The sequence below is a fragment of the Pituophis catenifer genome, unplaced genomic scaffold, assembly GCF_029215685.1.
Source record: "Pituophis catenifer annectens isolate HBS135680 unplaced genomic scaffold, rPitCat1.0.hap2 SCAF_2, whole genome shotgun sequence".
Classification (NCBI taxonomy): Eukaryota; Metazoa; Chordata; class Lepidosauria; order Squamata; family Colubridae; genus Pituophis; species Pituophis catenifer.
In genome coordinates, this window is record NW_027256882.1 from 287,334,052 (window position 1) to 287,358,359 (window position 24,308).

The 24,308-nt window shown below is 41.7% G+C and overlaps 1 protein-coding gene across 1 annotated transcript in view; it reads left to right on the forward strand.

Annotated features, from left to right (window-relative positions):
• The window catches only part of LOXHD1 (lipoxygenase homology PLAT domains 1), a 205,397-nt gene that overhangs the window by 79,032 nt on the left and 102,057 nt on the right, over positions 1-24,308 (forward strand). Inside the window, exons 15-17 of the mRNA XM_070934571.1 lie at positions 16,055-16,131; positions 17,503-17,699; positions 22,211-22,403. Of these exons, the coding sequence (XP_070790672.1) occupies positions 16,055-16,131; positions 17,503-17,699; positions 22,211-22,403 (467 nt within the window). The remainder of the gene's footprint in view (positions 1-16,054; positions 16,132-17,502; positions 17,700-22,210; positions 22,404-24,308) is intronic.

Genomic DNA, 24,308 nt, shown 5'->3' on the forward strand with positions numbered 1-24,308 from the left:
TATAGACATTTTTTTGGGGTCTCATCTGACTTGAGCACCTTCCAGCATTTTCATTAGCATTATGGATGTGCCAACTTCTAAACTACAAAAAGGGAACCCTCCAATCACAAAAATTAGTCCATGCCCTAAACTTGCCCTTCAGTGAATGGATTATTTTCAAAAGGCGCCTGAGTGGCATAGGAGGCTAATGCCTCCTAAGGCAGCATTTAACATCCAGCTGCCTGCAATTACTGCGAGTTCAATTCTCACCAGGCTCAAGGTTGACTCAGCCTTCCATCCTTTCTAAGGTAGGTGAAATGAGGACCCAGATTGTGGGGGCAATAAACTGACTTTGTATAAATATACAAAAGTATGAAGGCTATTGCTTAACACATTGTAAGCTGCCCTGAGTCTCCGGAGAAGGGCAGCATATAAATCAAAAATTAAAAAAAAAATTAAATTAAAAAAAATAGTCCCTTTTTTAAAAAAAATCCCCACCCAAACTATGTATTTCCTCAATTTGCTATTCCTCTTGTCGCCTGAATGATGGCAAATGCTCAGAATCCTTTTGTAACCTACTTAATAAACATACTTTTATAGCATGGATGTCCAAAACGACAACTTTAAGACTTGTGGACTTCAATTCCCAGAATTCCTCAGCTAACCATGGATGGATGACTGAGGAATTCTGGGAGTTGAAGTCCATAAGTCTTAAAGTTGTCAAGTTCGGAGATCCCTGTTTTATAGATATGGTATGCCAAATGAAGACCTTCACTGTTCCCCCTAAAATTTGAGCACCATCCCGCTTTATGTGTAGGAAACTGAGGTTCAGGCTTCTGGGAGAAAAGATAAAATAGGTTTATGATGAATGCAGATGATCGTTTGGTTGTTTTCACTGCAAATTTAATTTAATTTAATTTAATTCAATTCAATTTAACTTATCCCACCTTTATTGTTTTTACAAACAACCCAAGAACATATCCAACATACTTTCCTCCTTTTATTTTCCCCACAACAACAACAACAACAACCCTGAGAGATAGATGGGCAGAGAAATGACTGGCCTCAATGTCATCCGGCCAACTTTCATGGCTAAGGCAGGACTAGAACTCTCAGTCGGTTGGTGATTGCCCCAAGGTCATCCAGCTGGTTTCATGCCAAAGGCGAGACTTGAACCCATGGTCTCCTGCTTTCTAGTCCTGTGCTTTAACTACTAGACCACTTTGGGGTCATCTTTATGGGTTAGTATTTTTTCCGTGTGCATAAGGGGAAGAATGTAATTCATCTCACCCAGGGGTGGGCTTCAAAAATTTTAGCAAGGGAATTCTCTGCCCAGTTGCTAGGTGGGCGTGGCCATGGTGGGTGTGGCCTAGTTGGCCTCCTGCACCATGGCGGAGGGGGTGTTTTTGCCCCCGGGCTCCAGCGGCTTTCCTTGAGCCTCTGGGAGGGTGAAAACAGCCTCCCCAGGCTCCGGAGGCCCTCTAGAGGCTGGAAACGGGCCCATTTCCGGCCTTCCTGAACCTCCGGTAGGCCCCTTTTTTGCCCTCCCCGAGCCTCCACGCGGGCCCTGCACTTACCTGCATCCAAAACGGGCCATGTGGGGACTCCTGGGAGGGTCGGGGCAGAGTGGGTGGGGCCAGCCAGGAGTGGGATTTGGGGGTTCTCCGAACTGCACAGAATCTTAGCTCCCAAACCCCTGAGAACTCCCAGCAGCCCACCCCTGATCTCACCATCATCCTTTTGGGTGGAGATGGCTGCCTTCGACAAAAATGACTTTGCTGTCCTCATACCTCCATTATCTCGGCCTTCTAGGTTACAATCACATGATAGCCTGCAGAGGAAGCAGCCAATCCAAGGTGACACCCGCAGTTCTCTGTCAACATGGCTGCCTTCTGTTTGTAGGTTGCGTTGTGGTCTCCTAAGACCAAGGTGCAAGCCAACTGCATCCTCCATTATAAAGGAAAGTAGACATCTCCATGACCTGTAGATTTCGGATAAAACCCATTCCAGGCCTGCTGGTCAAGGAGACTTCCGAATCTTTCATGGCATTGAAAAGCTTAATTTTGATCCACAACGATGTGACGCCTTGATTTTGAGTACGGTTGAACCTACCGCAAGGATGTTGCTGAAAAGCAGCATTTTTTTTGTGGAGAACAATCCATTTGGTTTCGTTTGAATTAAGAATCGTTAAATTGGAAAAACGGCCTCTGTTTGAAGAAAAAAAAAAAAGGATGAAGAGTAGATATATTTATTCCATTTGAGATGGTGGACATTCTATTAAGAATGTATTATTCTTAATACTGAGAACTGAATACGGTGCTACCTTGGTACTCAACTGGTTTTGAAACTCATTGAATTTGGTACTCAATGCATTTTGAGGTGAAAAATTGTGTCCTGGTACTCATCGTGTGTTTGATATTCAATGCATAAGCTAGAACTTGTCGGTGTCAGCTGACTTGTAACCAGGGGTGGGATTCTACCGGTTCGGGCGAATCGGTAGCTCCGACGATCAGCTGGAAGCAAACCGGTTCGCTCCGACAATCAGCTGGGCCCACCCAACCGCCCCTGCGCTTTACTGACTTATATCTTCTCAGCTGATTTGCGCAGCAGAGCGGATTGCCGCACCTCAGCTGTGTTACTCCCCAGCAGTAACGCGGAAGGTAAGTTTTTGTAAAACTGTGCACGAGTGCAAAGCGCGCGATCACCGAACTGCTTGTTCAACCAGCAGAATCCCACCACTGCTTGTAACTCATTACCTTATATTTTATGGCAAAAAATTGGTTTGGTACTTATCGTTTTTGGTATTCATCACAATTCCCGGAACCAGCTAACGATGAGTATTGAGGTATCATTGTACTTGATTGGACCAATGGGATTTGAACCGTGGATTGATTCAAGGTTCCTATATTGTCAAGAATGATGAAAGCAATATGATAAAATCATATCCTATATTATTGAACGACGACTCTGAAGCTTTAACTTTATTGCAGTAGAGCTATTTCAACCAGTATCTTCGATCTAACACCAGTTCTTCACAGGAATGTTGTAGGCAGACTGTCAAGATTCAAAATACTCTTTAATACCTTAATACCCACAGCTCAGGATGTGGGAGAGCATAACCAACATCCTTAGGTAAAGGTAAAGGTTCCCCTCACGCATATGTGCTAGTCGTTCCTGACTCTAGGGGGCGGCACTCATCTCCGTTTCTAAGCCGAAGAGCCAACGCTGTCCGAAGACGTCTCCGTGGTCATGTGGCCGGCATGACTCAACACCAAAGGCACATGGAGCACTGTTACCTTCCCACCAAAGGTGGTCCCTATTTTTCTACTTGCATTTTTTATGTGCTTTTGAACTGCTAGGTTGGCAGAAGCTGGGACAAGTCACGGGAGCTCACTCCATTACGCGGCGCTAGGGATTTGAACCGCTGAACTGCCAACCTTCTGTTTGACAAGCTCAGCATCTTAGCCAATAAGCCACCGCGTCCCCTAACCAACATCCTTAGAGGACCCTAAATTGAGACAATAATAATCACTAATAGTGATGATAAGATTCCATGCTGCCCCTTGGACATTCTTATAATTACATTCCTGTTTATTTCCTTCAAGACTAGGAACTAAACACAATTCAATGACATTTCTTCTGAAGATGGCCAGATTACATGCATCCTGTCATAAATTCCTTCTTCCTAATCCCTTGTGTCTCCGTGTGAAATGCTTTCTAAATGTGCCTTCATGATCTCCAATCAAGGACCGGCAGAGAATTGTGGGTCCAACTGTCCAACTTTCTTCAGTGGATATTTATTTATTTATTTATTTATTTATTTATTTATTTATTTATTTATTTATTTATTTATTTTTCCGATTTCTATGCCGCCCTTCTCCTTCCGGACTCAGGGCGGTGAACAGCCAAATATAAAACATTCATACACAAAAGTTAAAATAGATTTAAAATTATTAAATAAAATTTGGCCCATAATTTAAAACATTTCAATTAAAATCAATATCAAATTTTAAAACCAACCATAAAATCAGGACAGCCCGGCTAACTGAAAAAAGTAGGTTTTAAGGGCCCGACGAAAAGTCCGGAGGTCTGGGATCACTCGAATCTCTGGGGGTAGGTCGTTCCAGAGGGCAGGTGCCACCACAGAGAAGGGTCTCCCCCTGGGGGTTGCCAGCCGACATTGTCTGGCCGACAGCACCCTGAGGAGGCCCTCTCTGTGGGAGCGAACTGGCCGGTGGGAGGCAATTGGTGGCAGCACGGCAAACTGTTTAGACAAAATGCTCAGTGTTTAACAAAGAACATTTGGATGCCACCCACTTAGTATGAAATGATTCTTGCTTAGCGTCAGAAACGTCAACTTGTGAAATCAGCAGCTCCAGGAGAAATTGCCTATCAAAACAGCAGACTTCGTTATTAATTGGTAACTGAGCAGAATTGTTGACAGTCGTCTTGAACTGTTTGTTTTGAACCCAAAAACTTGTTAAAGGGACAGTGGACTGTCTTGGAGAGTGTGTGACAGAAGCGAGCGCAGACAAATGTCAAGAAGACAAGAAGACGTCAAGAAGACTAAGAAATCTTCACCAGTGTAGTAATTTAATCCCTAGTCATTAGATTTGTTGGAAGAAACCTCCTTCTAGGTTCTGCTCCAAGTGGGGAAAAAGACACTGGAGACATGGAGACTGCTTGGAAAGATGGTTTAATGGTGGACAGGATCACATGGCTTGAGTTCCTGAACAGAAAAGGGGCAGATACAGTAAATCCTCAGGTTTTTATGCTCTCTCTGGCTTTGCATTTATTGGGGCCCCGAAAGAGTATCCTTATTGGTTGTCAGACTCCCAGGGGGTGGGGGTCTTAGTTAGCCTTGCTGGCTGATGGTAACATGTACTTCCCAGGTCACATGTGGTGAGTTTCTGCTGCTATTGTGTAGAGGGCTAATCCTATCTTTGTTGGATCTTTGGCAATTCCTACTATGGCTCTGCATGAAGGAGGTAGATCTTTGTTATGTAGAATAGACTGGCCCAAGCCTTAATGGCCCATTGACAAAGGGTGGGGGCAGGAAGATGGGAGCTGCTTCAAAATATGCTTATCCATTTCTCATCCAGGGAAATATAATATTCTGTCTTTTTCATATTTCCTAAAATATTTCACTCTTCCAGGAAAGGGGTGGGTGCTAACTTCCTACAGATTCCCACCGCTGTAATGGGGTTCTGTACTTCAACAAGATTGGCAAAACACATAGATACTCTGGCCACAATTGTGGGATGCTGGAAGGAAAGTAAGTCTTCAAAGACTTCTATTCTTAAAACACATTGTGGTTTTTGTGTCCCCACCGCCACATATTTTTCTTACATTCTTCCTCTATTTCTATTCAGTTGCATCAATCTCCTCCAAGTTACAACAGTTCTTCAAGTAACAAACAAAATGTTGAGACTTTGGAAAAAAAAGGGCAGAGAAGAACAAGAAAGATGATTAAGGGCCTGGAGACTAAAACATATGAAGAACGGTTGCAGGAATTGGGTATGGCTAATCTAGAGAAAAGAAGGACTAGGGGGTGACATGACAGAAGTGTTCCATTATTTGAGGGGCTGCCACAAAGAAGATCTATCACCTGCCATAGCCAAGAATGATCATCCTTAATTAGTGGATGATCTAAAGAGGCTGGGAAAATATGATCCTTCTGCCATGATTTTTTTTAATGCTAGTTTGCACATCGGTATTACATTTCAGTGGGAGACAAAAAATGTCATTGCTTAAACAATCATGTTAATTGCCTTCATCTGTTGTTGTTTAAATAGTATAGAATTAATCTTCAAGTACTGTGGTCTACATTATGGGTGTGCAACTATGGCAACTTTAAGACTTTGGACTTCAACTCCCAAAATTCCCAAGTTAGCATGGTGGACTGGGGAATTTTGGGAGTTGAAGTCCACCGGTTTTAAAATTTTCAAGGTTAGACATCCTCTTTCAACTTCCTTCTTTCATTTTTGAAATTGTTTTAGAATGGAATAGAATAGAATTCTTTATTGGCCAAGAGTGATTGGACACACAAGGAATTTGTCTTGGTGCATATGCTCTCAGTGTACATAAAAGAAAAGATACTGTTGCAATATTTTCAGGATCAGACTCAATAATAATAGTAGGAATTAAAGGTTTAAATATATTTCCTTTTATTTACAATAGGCATTCTATATTCACTGAATATTCACAGATAGAAGCGAGGAAAAGGGTGAAGGTGGCTCCTTATATATACAATGGGTGGAGCCATGAGTGGGAGTGGTGAATTATGAATACATTAAGAATTGAAGAATAAGTTAACCCCTGATATCCCATTCATATACTATTTACAAATTAGGGAATAAGGCATTTACATCTGACAAATCCCCCTCTAAATGCCGATTCGCTATACAACACCAATTACATTCAGATTCAGGACAATACAAGACATACAATTTAGAAGTTAAATATTTGTGCTGTTTAGAAGGTAAAGGCTTTGTCAATATGTCAGCTAATTGTTCCGAAGTATCACAATGCACTGCTTTGATAAATCCATCTTGAGACAATTGTCTCACATGTTTAAATTTTATGTCTATATGCCTGGACCTTTGTCCAATGGCATCGGATCTAGATATTTCAATGGCTGCTTTATTGTCTTCATACATAACAAAAGGTAAAGCAGGTTTTTTCCAAACATCTGAAATTAAATCATTAAACCATACAAGGTTATTTGCAGCTTTGGATAAACAAACATATTCCGCTTCTGTCGTTGAAGTGGCTACTAGTTCTTGTTTACCAGTGTACCAGTAAACTGGACAGTCATTTAAGAGAAAAATATAACCAGAAGTACTTTTTCTGCATGATATGTCTCCAGCCCAATCCGCATCTGCGTAACATGCAAGCTTTGGTTCTTTATTATCACTAGGCTCCAATACTAAGCAAAAATCTAATGTACTTTTCAGATATCTTAAAATTCTTTTAACAGCTTCCCAGTGATACATTGTTGGTTTGCTGACGTGTCTGGATAATAAATTGAGTGGTAAGGCGATATCTGGTCTAGTCCAATTAGATATATAAAGAAGTGAACCTATGATTGATCTATAAAATGTGTTATCCTTGAATTCAGGAGAAGATTCATCAGTATTTCTAAGAAAATCAGTTTGCATAGGAGTGTCACAGGGTTTGGCATTGTTTAAATTGCATTTATTTAGAAGTTCAATAATCTTATCTCTCTGAGTAAGTTTGAATCCCCTTCTAGTCTTATTAATTTGGACACCAAGATATTTGTTTACTTTACCTAGAGATTTCAACGAGAAATGTTCATTTAGCTTATTTACAAAAGTTTCTCTTCTCTCTTTGTGTTTTCCTATATATAAAATGTCATCTACATAAATCAATACAAATTCAATGTAATCATCACCCTTTTTGACAAAGAAACAGTTATCAGCAGTGGTAGCGTTGAAATCCATGGTCTTAAGTACTTTTACCAAGCAATCGTACCATCTTTTACCAGATTGTTTTAATCCGTATAAACTCTTGTTCAATAGCCAAATCTCATTTTTGTTGGTGTATTGACTGTGAGGTGCTCTTACATATATTTCCTTATCTAGTTTTGCGTGTAGATACGCAGTCTGTATGTCATATTGAAATACATCAAGATTGAGTGCAGATGCTACTACTAGAGCTGTTTTGACACTCTCTGTTCTTACTGTGGGGGAGTACGTGTCAGTATAGTCCTCCGGATATTTTTGTGCATAACCTTGTGCAACTAATCTAGCCTTGTATAGAGTATTGCCTCCTTCTAGGTTCTTAATTTTATATATCCACCTGGTACCAATAATTGTTTTATCTTTAGGTGCAATTGCAGGTGTAAATACATTTAATCCTTGCAAACTTTCCATCTCTTTTTTCATAGCTAGTTCCCATTTTTCTTTTTCTTCACGAGGAAGTTTTAACACTTCCTCATATGTATTAGGTGTTATTGATTCACCATCCATATGCATTATGTAATCTCTGTATTTATTTGGCATTTGATTTCTGTTGTTCCTAATGGCTCTTTCAGGTTTGCTATTGTTGTCATGCAAATATCTTGCTTCCTTTTTTGTTAGTGTGTCTGTCTTTATTTTGTGTTGACTATTTGTCCAAGTTTTGGTTTTGCTTTTATATTTGTTGATATTTTGTTTTTCTATGGTCCCTTCCTCATGAGATTTTGTATCTTTGCATTTATTTGGAAATATTTCATTAAGATGTAATTTAGACCAGTTGGCCTGTTCATGGAACACAGCTGTTCTGGAAACTATAAATTTGTTATTATTATCAATGAATCTGTACCCTTTGGTGCCAGTTTCATATCCCATAAATCTGAGTCTTCTGGATACGTTTTCTCCCTTTCTTCTCAACTGTTTAGGTATGTGTACGTCTGCAGTGACTCCAAATATGTGCATGTGTGCTAATTTTGGTTTCCTATTATACATTACTTCATATGGTGTCTTATTTACAATACTGGACCAGGTTCTATTTTGTGTGTAATTTGAATAATGTAAGGCTTCTGACCAAAATTGTTTGCTTAAGCCAGCATCCTCTAATGTGCACCTAATCATGGTTTGTAATGTGGAATTTTTCCTCTCTGCAATCCCGTTCTGGAACGCAGAAAATGGACTAGACGTGTAATGTAGCATTCCTCTATCCTTTAACCATTGGGAGAATTCTTTAGACATGAATTCACATCCCCTATCTGTCATAATTTGTTTTATTCTGATATTGTGTTGTGTTTCTATGCGTTTGTAAAATTCCTTAAATTTTTGAAAGGTTTCATCCTTGTGTTTTAATGTGTAAACAAACCCATAGTGACTATAATCGTCTACTATTGTCAGGAAGTAACGTTTTCTATAAGTGATTGATGGAGTTAATGGGCCAACTAGGTCCATGTGTACTAAGTCAAAAATTTTGTTAGTTGATCTAGTGGATTTTCTTGGCCTGGGACTAGTTTTTAGTTTTGTAGATTTACATACTGAGCATTCCAAATAGTTTTCACAATTTTTTATTTTGACACCTTCTGCGTGTTCAGTCATTTTTTGTACTACAGGAAAACTTGCATGTCCTAACTTCCTATGTAAGATGTGAGCACACTCATCATGAATTGGCTTACCTATTTTTGGTTTTTTTTCATTGTGTGCATCTGCGTGATCATGAGATATTTTACATTCATCATTGTCACTGTTACTAATATTTTCATCATCTGCTTCAATACAATCTTCCGTATTTGAATCAATGTTATGCAACCATTTTTCTTTTGTTATCAGATAGGGTAGGCCTCCTTTAATCATCACAGTGCCTACATTTATTTTATTCTTCTCTAAAGTTGCTTTTCCCTTTGAGAAAACTATATTAATGTCAGAATCTCTACTTAGTTTTATGGCACTTAGTATGTTATGAGGTATTTCAGGTATTAACAATACCCCCTCTATTTTTCCTAGACCAGGCAAGGTCACATTCCCTCTGCCTAATACTTGAACCTTTTCTTGGTTAGCTACCTTTATTACAAATTTATCTTCTGTAAATGAAGACAATATATTTTTGTTATTAGTGGTGTGATTAGTTGCTCCAGAATCAATAAGCCAATTATTGTTCTCATTTTGTTGTATTTTAGTGTTGTCTTGTTTATTTAGTCCATTCAGTGAACCAGATTTTCTCTCTTTTGAATTTTCTCTGCCCCCTCTATTTTCTCTGTAATTTGGTGGGCTTCTATATCTATGTCTATCTATGGAAGACTGTCTATAATTGTATTTGTTCCTATATTCTGACCTATGTCTTTCCTTTGAAATTTTGGGACAATCTCTTCTATTGTGTTCCCTGGATCCACAATTGTGACATTTAAATGTTTCATTATATTTTTCTTGGAAAGCTACTTTCCTAAAAGGTTTGTGCTCTGTGTGATTGCTAGAACGATTTTTTCTTGAATTGTCTTCTGCTATCAATTTGTTGGATAGACTTTCTATGGATAAATATCCTAGATTGATAGTGTCTAAATGTGACATAAAACTATCCCATGATGAATCAAGTGAGTTGATAATAACACTTTTCATTGTTTGGTCTGAAATCACTTCCCCCCTCAAATGCAGCTCAGCTCTTATTTTGTTTAAAGATATTAAATGCTCACTTATGGAAACCCCTGGTTTTACCCTAGATGAAAAGAAATCCTTAGACATTCTTGTGGTGGTAGCTACACTGTCGCTGTGAAACAAATTAAACATGCATTGAATTATTTCTGAAACAGTCAAATTTGGTTTGATGCTATGATACATTGCAGGAGACACACTAGATATTATTAAGAAAAATGCTCTATGGTGTAAACAATCTATTTTTAAAGTCCAAGGTCTTCTTGGGGGACTAGTGATAAAAAATAGTAAGTTTTCCTTCATAAAGACAACCTGGAGCTGTTGATACCATTCTTGCAAATTAATGCCATCAACCCTTAGTTTTGGGAAGTCACTGGGTAAGTTTCCCACATTATTTTGTCCATTACTTACAACCTGAGGTAGTCCGTGGTCTCGCAAGTGTAGGAAATTGCAAAACGGCATGGGGATGCTCGCAACGAGTCTGCGTGGTTCTCTCGCCAGTTCATGTCTTTCCGGACCATCTACGTAGTTTCGCGCATGCGCGTTGTCCATTTCTTCTTTGGCGTCGTCGTGGAAGGTTCTCTCCATTGCGGCTCGCTCGCTCTGCTCCTCTTCAGACGAGTTGGTCTCTGGTTCGGCCTTGGGAGTTCTGATGACCGCGGCTGCTCTTCTTTTTCTTTTGGGGGCGTTGGCACTTGCTTCGGTCTGTGGTGTAGGGCGGAATCGACAGGGCTCTCTGGGTTCGGGCGTCGTCGCTTTCGAAGTCAGGATGGGAGCGCGCAGGTCTTGAGGTATCGGCTTGTTCGCTTGCTTCTTCGGTGGCGCTTTGGTAATTTTTAATTTTGGCCCAAATGCAGCAAGAAGCGTTTTCATTGCTGACTTTACTTGGGATCTCGTTGAGTCATCTTCACTTTCTGATTCTGGCTCTTCCGAGGAGTTTGAATCCTCTTTTTCATTTTCGTTGTCTGATAACGTTTTTCGCGCCAGAAATTTTGAACTGAGCATTTTGATTGGCTCTGCTTCGCTCACCTTGGAGGCCTGTTGAAACCAAGATGGCTGCCATTCAAAATTTCGCGCGGGATCACATTTTTTCTTCTTCGTAATGACTTTCTCTGTAGTCATATCACTCACAATTTTTTGGTCTTTAGGTTTCTCATTAGTGATGTTTTTCTCTCTCGCTGCTCCGCTGTTCTTCAGCATTTCTTGGAGATTCGCGATGAGGCTTTCATCATTCTTCTGGTTTTTTAATAGTTTTAATATCTCTGACCTGAGTTCGTTATTCTCTATTTCGATTTCCTCCTGGTCATCATTTTCATCTATTATTTCTTCGTCTTCAGTGGTGTATTCTTCGGATTCTCTCGAAATTGCGTTTGTGGATTCGTTGATTATTTCTTGTTCTGTTTCCATTTCTTTGCTGTAGGCCCTGGTGTTGGGCCTATCTTTCTTAGACATTTTTAAGTATTTATTGAGTCAATTAACCATCCTCTGCTACCAGCTTGTTGCAATATTTTCAGGATCAGACTCAATAATAATAGTAGGAATTAAAGGTTTAAATATATTTCCTTTTATTTACAATAGGCATTCTATATTCACTGAATATTCACAGATAGAAGCGAGGAAAAGGGTGAAGGTGGCTCCTTATATATACAATGGGTGGAGCCATGAGTGGGAGTGGTGAATTATGAATACATTAAGAATTGAAGAATAAGTTAACCCCTGATATCCCATTCATATACTATTTACAAATTAGGGAATAAGGCATTTACATCTGACAGATACGTTCGTCAAGAATCATAAGGTACAACACTTAATGATAGTCATAGGGTACAAATAAGCAATCAGGAAACAATATCAATATAAATCATATTATTATTTAATAAATGATTTTATATGTATAATAAGTATATTAAAATATAGTAAGTTGAAAGAGGGAAAAAAGGAGAAAGGAAAAAGAAAAGAGAGATAAAAAAGAAAAATAAAATCAGAGAAAACATAAAAAGAAATATAAAGAAATGGCTTCCAATCTTCCTTTCGGTAGATATGTATAAAATTATAACCAAATTTCTCTAAGATTACTTTGTAATTCCTTTCTTTCAATAACCTACTCTTTCTACTTTTTAAAATCATAAGTCACAAACTCATTTTCTTTTTCATGCAAAAGATCCATAAGAGGTTTCCAATCACTGACAAATGTCAGTCATGATCTTTCTCTAATCAAAGAAGTCAGTTTGGCGATCTCAACAAATTCTACAAATTTCACCAGCCATTCTCCCATGGCGCGTAGCTGAATCTTTCTATCGTTGTGTATATAATAGATTCACTGCAGTAATCATATATTGAAATAATCTTCCAAGCCTTTTTTTTTAAATTGTGTATCCATCAGTCCTAAAAGGAAAGGTTCTGGTATCCACTGAATATTAATCTTTAAAACCTTCTGTATCAATGTGTATCATGCTTCTATACATTGTAGATAATTTTTCTGGGGTCATTTCCATTTCTTAGCTGAGGAAGCCAGCTTTGTCCGAAAAGCTGTGGTCATGTGGCCAGCATGACTATATGCCAAGGTGCATGGTTACTTTCCCACCTAAGTGGTACCTATTTATTTACTTGCATCTTTCGTGCTTTTGAACTGCTAGGTGGGCAGGAGCTGGGGCAATGGACGGGAGCTCACCCCATCATGTGGCACTTCGGTCTCGAACAGAGGTGGGCATCACATTCTGTCACCACTGGTTCGCCCGGCACTGGAAATGTGAGCATGCACACAGGTGTGCTCGCTTTGCTCTCATGCGTGCCGTCCATGCATGCGTGCAATGTCAAACAACATGGCAATTCGCACACATGCGCTATCTGCACATACATGCGGCTTCGAAACCACAGCAATATAGGACGGAATTGTGCTACCCGCAGGTTGCTACTACCGGTTTGCCCAAACCAGTCCGAACCAGCTGAATACCACCTCTGGTTTCGAACCTTTCCAGCTGACAAGCTCAGTATCTTTAACCACTGAGCCCCCATGTCCTGTGTACAATGATACACTAAACACTAAAAATGTACAATGATACACAACACTAAAAATAAAAAAGGTAAGATCATCACATAGTATAAATTTTAACCCTTTCGACCACATATTTTCCTACTGATCCATCTGTATATTATAATCACAATTCCCAGCCCACTTTATCATACGCTCTTTAACCCATTCTTCCATTTCAAATTTCAACAAAAATTCATAAATTTTAGCAATTACATGTTCATCATCTGTACACAATTGCAGTTCAAATTCTTTCTTTGCTTCATACCATATGTTTGTGTTCATTTTAAGTACTTAATAGGTTTTCCCATTGAGAATTATATCCTTCTGCCACTAGTTATTCTCTTGATTTAATTTTATATTCCACTAGTGATTTTCCAATAATTCCTAGTGCATTAACCATTCATCTTTGCCCGTTTTTATCTTCTGTAAAATGCTTCTTCTGCTGACATCTATAAAAGTTTTTCAGCCCCAGCCTGGGTTTATATCTATTTACATTCTCAATATGGCACATCTAATAAAATAGTTTTTAAAATCCACTTTAATTTTATTGTACCATAAACATGCCATCCAAACATTGATCCATGCTCATCTAATTTTAAAAGTCTTTTATTTCACAGCTTCCCATTCTTTCATTCAAAGAAAAATCTGCAAAATAAAATTTTTAATCCAGAAAGCTGAATTCTCCTCTTTCCTTTGCATCTTGTAACACTTTATAGGTGTAGCAAGTGGATGAGTTTAATATGGATGCATTTCCTAGTCCATATTTATCTCTCTTTGTGTTGGAATACATGTTAGAATGTATTTTGTATTGCAACTACAGAATTATTTAGCCAGTAGATGGCGGTATTTAGTGTGAATCGATAGATATAATCTATGTTTTTTAATGTTCTGAGGAGAGATTTCCAGTTAAATAGTTGAGCAGTAAAGCACATGGTGATTGTACTCTTTGTTTGCTCTGTGTGGTGCCTTATATAAATAGATTTTCTAATTCTGTTCATGTGAAGCCACTATAATTTGATTATCAGGAAACCATCTTAGATCTTAAGAGAATTTTCAGATGAGTATACACAATATAAGTACACAAGATACTATTGCACTGGAACATCTGTTATGTAAAACAAAAGACACCAATTAAATTTTAGGTCTCTTTTGAATTGCAAGAAACTAAAACACAGTTCAAATATTCTGAAATCTTTTGTAAATCTTACTTCCTTGTTGTAGGTAGGCGGTTAACTGTAAAAATCAGTTGAGATATAAGATTTCTTTTCTACTCCCAAAATGCTGCAGGTAACTAAGGACACCTGTATAAGTTGAGTGTCAACTTAGTCTTTAAAAGTGTTTTTCGGTGAACTAGTTCCCCCTTCAAATAGATCTGTCTTCCCTAAGAAAAACAACAACAACAACAACAAAAACCTTCATTGGAAGTCTTCTGTGAGCCATTTTACATAAACAACAAATATCAATTTTTTTAAAAAAACACACTTCCAAAACCATTTAAAATGACTGACACTATCCAGCAAAATTGTATCTACACTAAATTCAAAGCCATGCATCAGAATAAATTACTAATGATTGCTTATTGTTTATCTAGAGCAGTCACAATAGCTGTCTTATTTCTTTTAAGTAGTGTACATAAGATTTAAACAGAACCCGTTTCTGTTTGGTTGATGACCCACTTTTAATCTCCTGCCTCAGACATCACTGTATGCTTATATTTGCAATCCACCATTAAAGTAACCTTCATTGACGATGATTCTGTGGCTGATCTGGAAAAAAAGCTGAGCAGAGTCTGATCTGGGAGAGCACCAAGAACTCACAAGGTTGAAGACTGGACTATAGAAAAGCTACGAGTTTTATCATCTCCCTGTCCATAGGGGTAGAAGGCAATGACAGATAATTTGCATTCCCATGCCAAAAAAAAAAATATGATATGACCATCTAGATTGTTGTCTATGAAAATCGACAGGATTGAACTTGACTTGAAGAACTCTTCGCCTTGATTTCTTGTTTACAAAACCTAGAAATGAAACAAATGGACGTGGGAGCGAAACAACAGGTTTTAAACTTTGTATAAAATTAACTTGGTGTATTAAAAAAGAGTATCTGGAATATAGGATGGTAGGAGTTAGATCAAATGGTGTTACGCACAGTGGGGGATTAAAATAATGTAACAACCGGTTCTCTGCCCTAAGGTCCGTCTGGGTAGGCGTGGCCATGGTGGGCGTGGCCAGGGAGTGAAATAGGCAGCACTCGGCCTCCTGCATCCCCCTGGGAGTAAAAACGGGCCACCCCCACGCGCCCTGTTTTGGGCCTAGTAGGCCTCCCTGCAGCCTCCTGGGAGCAAAAACAGGCCATGGGGGGGGGGGGGCAGGGCGCACCCCCGCACTCCATTTTGGGTCTAGTAGGCCTCCCTGCATTTACCTGGGAGCCACAATGGGGCACGTGGGGACTCCTGGAAGAGGCGGAGCAGGGCCAGTCAGCAATTTAACAACCAGTTTGCCTGAACCGGCCTGAACCGGCCTGAACCGGCTGAATCTCGCCACTGGTTACACATATTTTAGAACTTTTAAGTCACTTCTCAACCTTCCACACCAGAAGATTTTTTAATGAGTTGAAATCATTATGGTATTAACTGGCTACAAATCAATGCTTTTCTCTCTCTCTCTCTCGCTTTTAGTAAATCTACATGCTGATTAGAAAGTGGAATTCAAAGGCTGTGGGGCTGAATTTTGTAACGTGTGGTACTTCCTTTACAAGTATGCCAATAATCTGTTTCTTTATTCTAAATTCTGATTTTTTAGAGTGATTTAAAAAAAAAATCACTCTAAACACGCTGCTTTTCCTTCACTACACACCACCCCTCCCAGAATTACATATCCTGATATTTGATCGGTAATAGCAGATAACTTACATTTTATTTGCTAACCAGATGGCTTGACAAAAATGAGGACGATGGCCAGATCGTTCGAGAGTTGGTTCCAGATGGGAGATCGTCTATGCTGGAAAGTGAGTTTGCTTTGTTATCACGTGACTCTATGGACCAAGCTTGTCGTTTTGTTTGAGTTCTCGGGAAACATATATATATATATATATATATATATATATTATCATTTCTATTTGCTGAATGACATCCCCTAACAGCTGCAAAAAAGGACTTTCTCTCCTGTTGAGTTCACCACTGCTCAGTTTTTTTATGCGTGATAAAATTCGTTCAGAGGTTTATGATTTTTTCTTATGTATGTGTAGAGTTCACATAATTACTATCATCATATTATATACTGACTATATCGTCGAACATGCTTAATCAGTTGACTTAAAAAAAAATTAGAGGCTGTATTCAAACAAGCTTAGTTAGTATGTCTGGGGTATGTCTGGAATAAGAATAGAATAGAATAGAATAGAATAGAATAGAATAGAATAGAATAGAATAGAATAGAATAGAATAGAATAGAATAGAATAACAGAGTTGGAAGGGACCTTGGAGGTCTTCTAGTCCAACCCCCTGCTCGGGCAGGAAACCCTCTACCATTTCAAACAAATGGTTATCCAACATCTTCTTAAAAACGTCCAGTATTGCAGCATTCACAACTTCTGGAGGCAAGTTGTTCCACTGATTAATTGTTCTAACTCTCAGGAAATTTCTCCTTAGTTCTAGGTTGCTTCTCTCCTTGATTAGTTTCCACCCATTGCTTCTTGTCCTGCCCTCAGGTGATTTGGAGAATAGCTTGGCTCCCTCTTCTTTGTGGCAGCCTCTGAGATATTAGAAGACTGCTATCATGTCACCCCTGGTCCTTCTGTCCATTAAACTAGACATACCCAGTTCCTGCAACCGTTCTTCATATGTTTCAGCCTCCAGTCCCCTAAACATCTTTGTTTAACGAAGAGAATAACTACAGGGTGACATGATAGCAGTCTTCCAATATCTAAGGGGCTGCCACAAGGAAGAAAGGGTCAACCTATCTTCCAAAGGACCTGAAGTCAGGACTAGAATCAGTGGATGGAAATTAATCAAGGAGAGAAGCAACCTAGAACTAAGGAGAAAGTTCCGGACAGTGAAGACAATTAATCAATGGAATGACTTGTCTTCAGAAATTGTGGGTGCTCCATCACTGGAGACTTTTAAGAGACTGGACAGTCATTTGTCTAAAGTGGTATAGGGTCTCCTGCTTGAGCAAGATGTTGGATGAGAAGACCTCCAAGATCCCTTCCAGTTCTGTTATTCTAAAATTTATGATTTCTTGCATTTCCCTCCCCCCCCCCCAAAAAAAAAACTTCATTCCCCCCCCCCCTGCTTTGATCATCCCTGGAAGAAAAAAAGCTCACACTTTTGCAGGATATGATCGTGTCTCTCGTGTACAAATGTTAATATATTTACAGATATCAGTTATCACATCAGTATTAAGACAGGAGATGTTCCAGGAGCCAGCTCAGATTCAAAGGTTTTGATCAAGCTGTATGGTGAGAAAGCAGACACCAAAAAGGAACTTCTGCTGGTTTCTGATAACGATTTAGGAAATTACTTTGAACGTAGCCGGATAGATATCTTTACTCTGGATACGATGGACATTGGGAAGGTAAGACCGATCTGAAATTACGATGCAGAGCAGGGGTGGGTTCTAAATTTTTTTACTACCGGTTCTGTGGGCGTGGCTTATTTTGTGGGTGTGGCTTGGAGGTCATGTGACTAGGTGGGCGTGGCTAGCTGCTCAGAGTCATTTCTGGAAGGTCCTTGCACTTACGACCCAACTCATTTGTTTGCTTTTAACACTGATCATCTGTAGGACGGCCCTTTGAAGCCCCACGGCAAGAGTTTAAACAGTTTTTTTCCCTCTAGTCATCAGCTGGGACTCAGGAGGCAGCAATAGATTTGGGGTGGGACCAAATAAAAGGTAAGAATAATGTGGATGGGGGGGGTGGGAGGGCGGGGGGGGAGAACCGGTTTGGTGACGTCATATCGTCACCGCTACTGGCTCGGCTGAACCGGACCGAACCGGGAGGAACCCATCACTGATGCAGAGTAAGAACTGACTGCGGATTTGTTTTACTGAAAATGTTTTTTAAAAGCATTTTTCCACTGTCATAGTGTTTTGGAAAAAAAACAACAACTGCACAGATATAGAGTAGGTGGTATGGTACCTGATTCAATAGGAAGATGAATGAATGAAATTCAGTGAAATTCAATGGTGTGAAAAATATGTTTCTAAATTTAGAAAAACCAAATGCACAGGTATAGAATAGGTAGTACCTGGCTCAATAGTAGTAACTGCTAGAGGGATCTTGGATTGGAGGAAACAATCACTTGAATAGTGAGCTCCCGTTACTTGTCCAAGCTTCTGCCAACCTAGCAGTTCGAAAGCATGTAAAAAAATGCAAGTAGAAAAATAGGGACCGCCTTTGGTGGGAAGGTAACAGCGCTCCCTGCGCCTTTGGCATTGAATCATGCCGGCCACATGACCACGGAGACGTCTTCGGACAGAGCTGGCTCTTCGGTTTGAAACGGAGATGAGCATCGCCCCCTAAAGTGGGGAACGACTAGCACATGTGTGCGAGGGGAACCTTTACCTTTAGAATCAAGATCGCGTGAAGTGATAGTACCACTTTATAATGCCTTGGTAAGACCACACTTGAAATACTGCATCCAGTTTTGGTCACAACAATATAAAAAAGACATTGAGTTTCTAGAACCGTGAGGGCCAACTTACCTATGGCATGCGTGCCGGAAGTGGCACACAGAGCCATCTCTCTGGGCACGCCAGCCGTCGCCCGTTGCTCTTCTGGGTTCCGGCGGGAACATGCACGCCGGCCAGCTGGTCTTCGTGCACACGTGCGTGTCAGAAACCAGGTGACCGGTGCGCATGTGCGCACCGGAAACTGAAAGCTCAGTTTCCCAGTGTGTGCATGCGCGGCGGGGACCTGCTCTTCTGGTTTCCCACACTCCCTCCTGTGCGCCCCAGGGAGCTGCTGTTCCGGTTTCCTGCGTTCCCTCCTGTGTGCCCCAGGGAGAGCTCTTCCGGTTTCCCACGCTCCCTCCTGTGCGCCCCAGGGAGCTGCTCTTCCGGTTTCCCACGCTCCGTCCTGTGCGCCCCAGGGAGCTGCTGTTCCGGTTTCCTGCGTTCCCTCCTGTGCACCCCAGGGAACTGCTGTTCCGGTTTCCCACGTTCCCTCCTGTGCACCCCAGGGAACTGCTCTTCCGGTTTCCCACGCTCCGTCCTGTGCGCCCCAGGGAGCTGCTGTTCCGGTTTCCTGCGTTCCCTCCTGTGCACCCCAGGGAACTGCTCTTCCGGTTTCCCACGTTCCCTCCTGTGCGCCCCAGGGAGCTGCTCTTCCGGTTTCCCACGCTCCGTTCTGTGCGCTCCAGGGAGCTGCTGTTCCGGTTTCCTGCGTTCCCTCCTGTGCACCCCAGGGAACTGCTCTTCCGGTTTCCCACGCTCCGTCCTGTGCGCCCCAGGGAGCTGCTGTTCCGGTTTCCTGCGTTCCCTCCTGTGTGCCCCAGGGAGAGCTCTTCTGGTTTCCCACGCTCCCTCCTGTGCGCCCCAGGGAGCTGCTCTTCCGGTTTCCCACGCTCCGTCCTGTGCGCCCCAGGGAGCTGCTGTTCCGGTTTCCTGCGTTCCCTCCTGTGCACCCCAGGGAGCTGCTCTTCCGGTTTCCCACGCTCCGTCCTGTGCGCCCCAGGGAGCTGCTGTTCCGGTTTCCTGCGTTCCCTCCTGTGCACCCCAGGGAACTGCTGTTCCGGTTTCCTGCGTTCCCTCCTGTGCACCCCAGGGAACTGCTCTTCCGGTTTCCCACGCTCCGTCCTGTGCGCCCCAGGGAGCTGCTGTTCCGGTTTCCTGCGTTCCCTCCTGTGTGCCCCAGGGAGAGCTCTTCTGGTTTCCCACGCTCCCTCCTGTGCGCCCCAGGGAGCTGCTCTTCCGGTTTCCCACGCTCCGTCCTGTGCGCCCCAGGGAGCTGCTGTTCCGGTTTCCTGCGTTCCCTCCTGTGCACCCCAGGGAGCTGCTCTTCCGGTTTCCCACGCTCCGTCCTGTGCGCCCCAGGGAACTGCTGTTCCGGTTTCCTGCATTCCCTCCTGTGTGCCCCAGGGAGAGCTCTTCCGGTTTCCCACGCTCCGTCCTGTGCGACCCAGGGAGCTGCTCTTCCGGTTTCCCACGCTCCGTCCTGTGCGCCCCAGGGAACTGCTCTTCCGGTTTCCTGCGTTCCCTCCTGTGTGCCCCAGGGAGAGCTCTTCCGGTTTCCCACGCTCCCTCCTGTGCGCCCCAGGGAGCTGCTCTTCCGGTTTCCCACGCTCCGTCCTGTGCGCCCCAGGGAGCTGCTGTTCCGGTTTCCTGCGTTCCCTCCTGTGCACCCCAGGGAACTGCTGTTCCGGTTTCCCACGTTCCCTCCTGTGCACCCCAGGGAACTGCTCTTCCGGTTTCCCACGCTCCGTGCTGTGCGCCCCAGGGAACTGCTCTTCCGGTTTCCTGCGTTCCCTCCTGTGTGCCCCAGGGAGAGCTCTTCCGGTTTCCCACGCTCCCTCCTGTGCACCCCAGGGAACTGCTCTTCCGGTTTCCCACGTTCCCTCCTGTGCACCCCAGGGAACTGCTGTTCCGGTTTCCTGCGCTCCGTCCTGTGCGCCCCAGGGAGCTGCTGTTCCGGTTTCCTGCGTTCCCTCCTGTGCACCCCAGGGAACTGCTGTTCCGGTTTCCTGCATTCCCTCCTGTGTGCCCCAGGGAGAGCTCTTCCGGTTTCCCACGCTCCGTCCTGTGCGCCCCAGGGAGCTGCTCTTCCGGTTTCCCACGCTCCGTCCTGTGCGCCCCAGGGAACTGCTCTTCCGGTTTCCCACGTTCCCTCCTGTTGCACCCCAGGGAACTGCTCTTCCGGTTTCCGGCACTCCCCCGTGCACACGTGCTCCCGTTTCAGCACTCGATGCCGAAAAGGTTCGCCAACACTGCTCTAGAAAGAGTGCAGAGAAGAGCAACAAAGATGATTAGGGGACTGGAGGCTAAAACATACAAAGAACGATTGCAGGAACTGGATATGTATAGTTTCTATGTATAGTTTTTGAAAGGAAGGATTAGGAGTGACGTGATAGCAGTCATCCAGTATCTGAGGGGCTGCCACAAAGAAGAGGGGTCAACCTATTTTCCAATGCACCACAAGGCAGGACAAAAAGCAATGGATGGAAACTAGTCAAGGAAAGAAGCAACCTAGAACTAAGGAGAAATTTCCTCAGAGTTAGAACATTTAATTAGTGGAACAGCTTGCCTTCAAAAGTTATGGATGTTCCATCACTGGAGGTTTTTAAGAAGAGATTGGACAGCCCTTTGAATAGGGCAGTGATGGCTAACCTTTTTGCTGTCGCGTGCCAAAAGCGCGGGGAGCGTGGGGAGGTCATGGGTGCCCGTGCCCACACCCATAATTCAATGCCCCATATCCCACCCCCCACGCATGCATGCGTCGACTCTCGCGCTCCCTCTTTTGGCACGCAATGGCAAAAAATTACTGGTGGGCTCGGTAGGCCTGTTTTTTTGCTCTCCCCAGGCTTCAGAGCCTTTCTAGGAGCCTGGGGAGGGCGAAAACGGCCTCCTACACCCGCCCAGAGGCCCCCCGGAGGCTGAAAACAGCCCATTTCCCAACTTCTGGTGGGACTGGAAGGCCCAAAAATCAGCTGGCCAGAGCACACATGCACGCTGGAGCTCAGCTAGGGCAACGCTCATGTGCCCACAAATATGGCTCTGGGTGCCACCTGTGGCACGCGTGCCATAGGTTCGCCATCACGGGAATAGGGGGTTGGACTAGGAGAACTCCAACTAGGTAATGTAGGCGTTTCCCTACTAGCACTGATGATGTAATTTAGTTGGGTAATGAAACGTCTGTAAAAAAAACTACCAAGCTCAGAGAGGACCCCTCATTTCAACCTTGAACTACAAATATTCTCCTTTTTAGCCCAGGACTAGTATGAAATGTTGATGCAGTGATGAAAGTATATAAAGCTGCTTGTTTTTACCAACCCAGATGCCCTTTATGTATGACCGCAGCGGTGATCTTTTTAAAAAGATATACTCACTATTCTTCTTTCCTGCCTTCCTTTCCTCTGCTTTCTTTGCTTAAGATCCATCGGATTCTAATCGGGCATGACAATGTGGGCCTCCAGGCAGGCTGGCACCTTGGTAGCGTTCAGATTATCATCCCTGTCCATGGCAAGATGTACAACTTCCCATGCAACCGATGGCTTGACAAAAACGAAGCTGACGGGAAGGTAGAGATTGAGGCCTACCCCAGCGAAATCATGGAGATTGAGCAACGTAAGGGATGATATGTTTTTTTGATTTCTCTCTCTCTCTCTCTCTCCATCCATCCATCCATCCATCCATCCATCCATCCATCCATCCATCTATCTATCATGTCTTTCCATCTATCTATCTGTCTGTCTGTCTCTCTCTCTCTCTCTCTCTATCACGTCTTTCTATCTATCTATCTATCTATCTATCTATCTATCTATCTATCTATCATCTCTCTATCACGTCTTTCCATCCATCCATCTATCTATCATGTCTTTCCATCTATCTATCTGTCTGTCTGTCTCTCTCTCTCTCTCTCTCTATCACGTCTTTCTTTCTATCTATCTATCTATCATCTATCTATCTATCATCTCTCTATCACGTCTTTCCATCCATCTATCTATCTATCTATCTATCTAACTATCTATCTATCTATCTATCTATCTATCTATCTATCTATCTATCATCTATCTATCTATCTATCTATCTATCTATCTATCATCTATCTATCATGCCTTTCTATCTATCTATCTATCTATCTATCTATCTATCTATCTATCTATCATCTATCATGCCTTTCTATCTATATCTATCTATCTATCTATCTATCTATCTATCTATCTATCTATCTATCATCTATCTATCTATCATCTATCTATCATGCCTATCTATCTATCTATCTATCTATCTATCTATCATCTATCTATCTATCTATCATCTATCTATCATGTCTATCTATCTATCTATCTATCTATCTATCTATCTATCTATCTATCTATCTATCTATCATCTCTCTATCACATCTTTCCATCCATCTATCTATCCATCTATCTATCTATCTATCTATCTATCTATCTATCTATCTATCTATCTATCTATCTATCATCTATCATGCCTTTCTATCTATCTATATCTATCTATCTATCTATCATCTATCTATCTATCATCTATCTATCATGCCTTTCTATCTATCTATCTATCTATCTGTCTGTCTGTCTGTCTGTCTGTCTGTCTGTCTGTCTGTCTGTCTGTCTATCTATCTATCTATCTATCTATCTATCTATCTATCTATCTATCTATCTATCTATCTATCTATCTATCTATCATCTATCATGCCTTTCTATCTATCTATCTATCTATCTATCTATCTATCTATTGATCTATCGATCTATCATCTATCTATCTATCATCTTTCCATCTCTCTATCTATCTATCTATCTATCTATCTATCTATCTATCTATCTATCTATCTATCATTCATCTCTCTCTTTCTTCCTCCCTCTCCCTCGCTCTCATCCAATCTATCTATAATTTATTATATATTATTTTTGAAATATATTTATCAGTATTCAACTAGGGGGAACTATATATATATATATATATGTATGTATGTATGTATGTATGTATAAATCTTTTTATGCACTTCTTTTCTTCGTGTGGTTTTTGTCTACTTGTTTTGCTTTTTATATCCTTTCCTTTTTCCTTTTCCTTTTTTTGTTTGTATTTTAATGTTTTGAATAAGAATAAAAGAAAAAAAGTCCAAATATTAATCTTTCTTAGTTTTCTCAAGGTCATCTAGGATAGTTAGTATAGAAATAAGAAGTGAATGAAAGGAAAGGCTGAGGAGAAATTTGATGGTAATTGGCTAGGGATTGTAAGGCATCTGAGAGGAATTAATAATCCCTGTCAGGTGGATGTTTAAAAAACCAAAGTGGTAATTCCTTCAAAAGATAAATGATGCCTGAATTGTTATGAGACATAATTAAATATTATTCTGTGACACTGTGTTTCAGGTATATTTAAAAAAGAAAAAACTCCCAAAAGAAGTTCTTGTTATACAGATTCCCCCCCCCCCTTATATTCACATTTTCTAATATGCTCATGCTTGTGTGCACCTGTTCTAAATTATCTTTTTCTTGGAACATACCC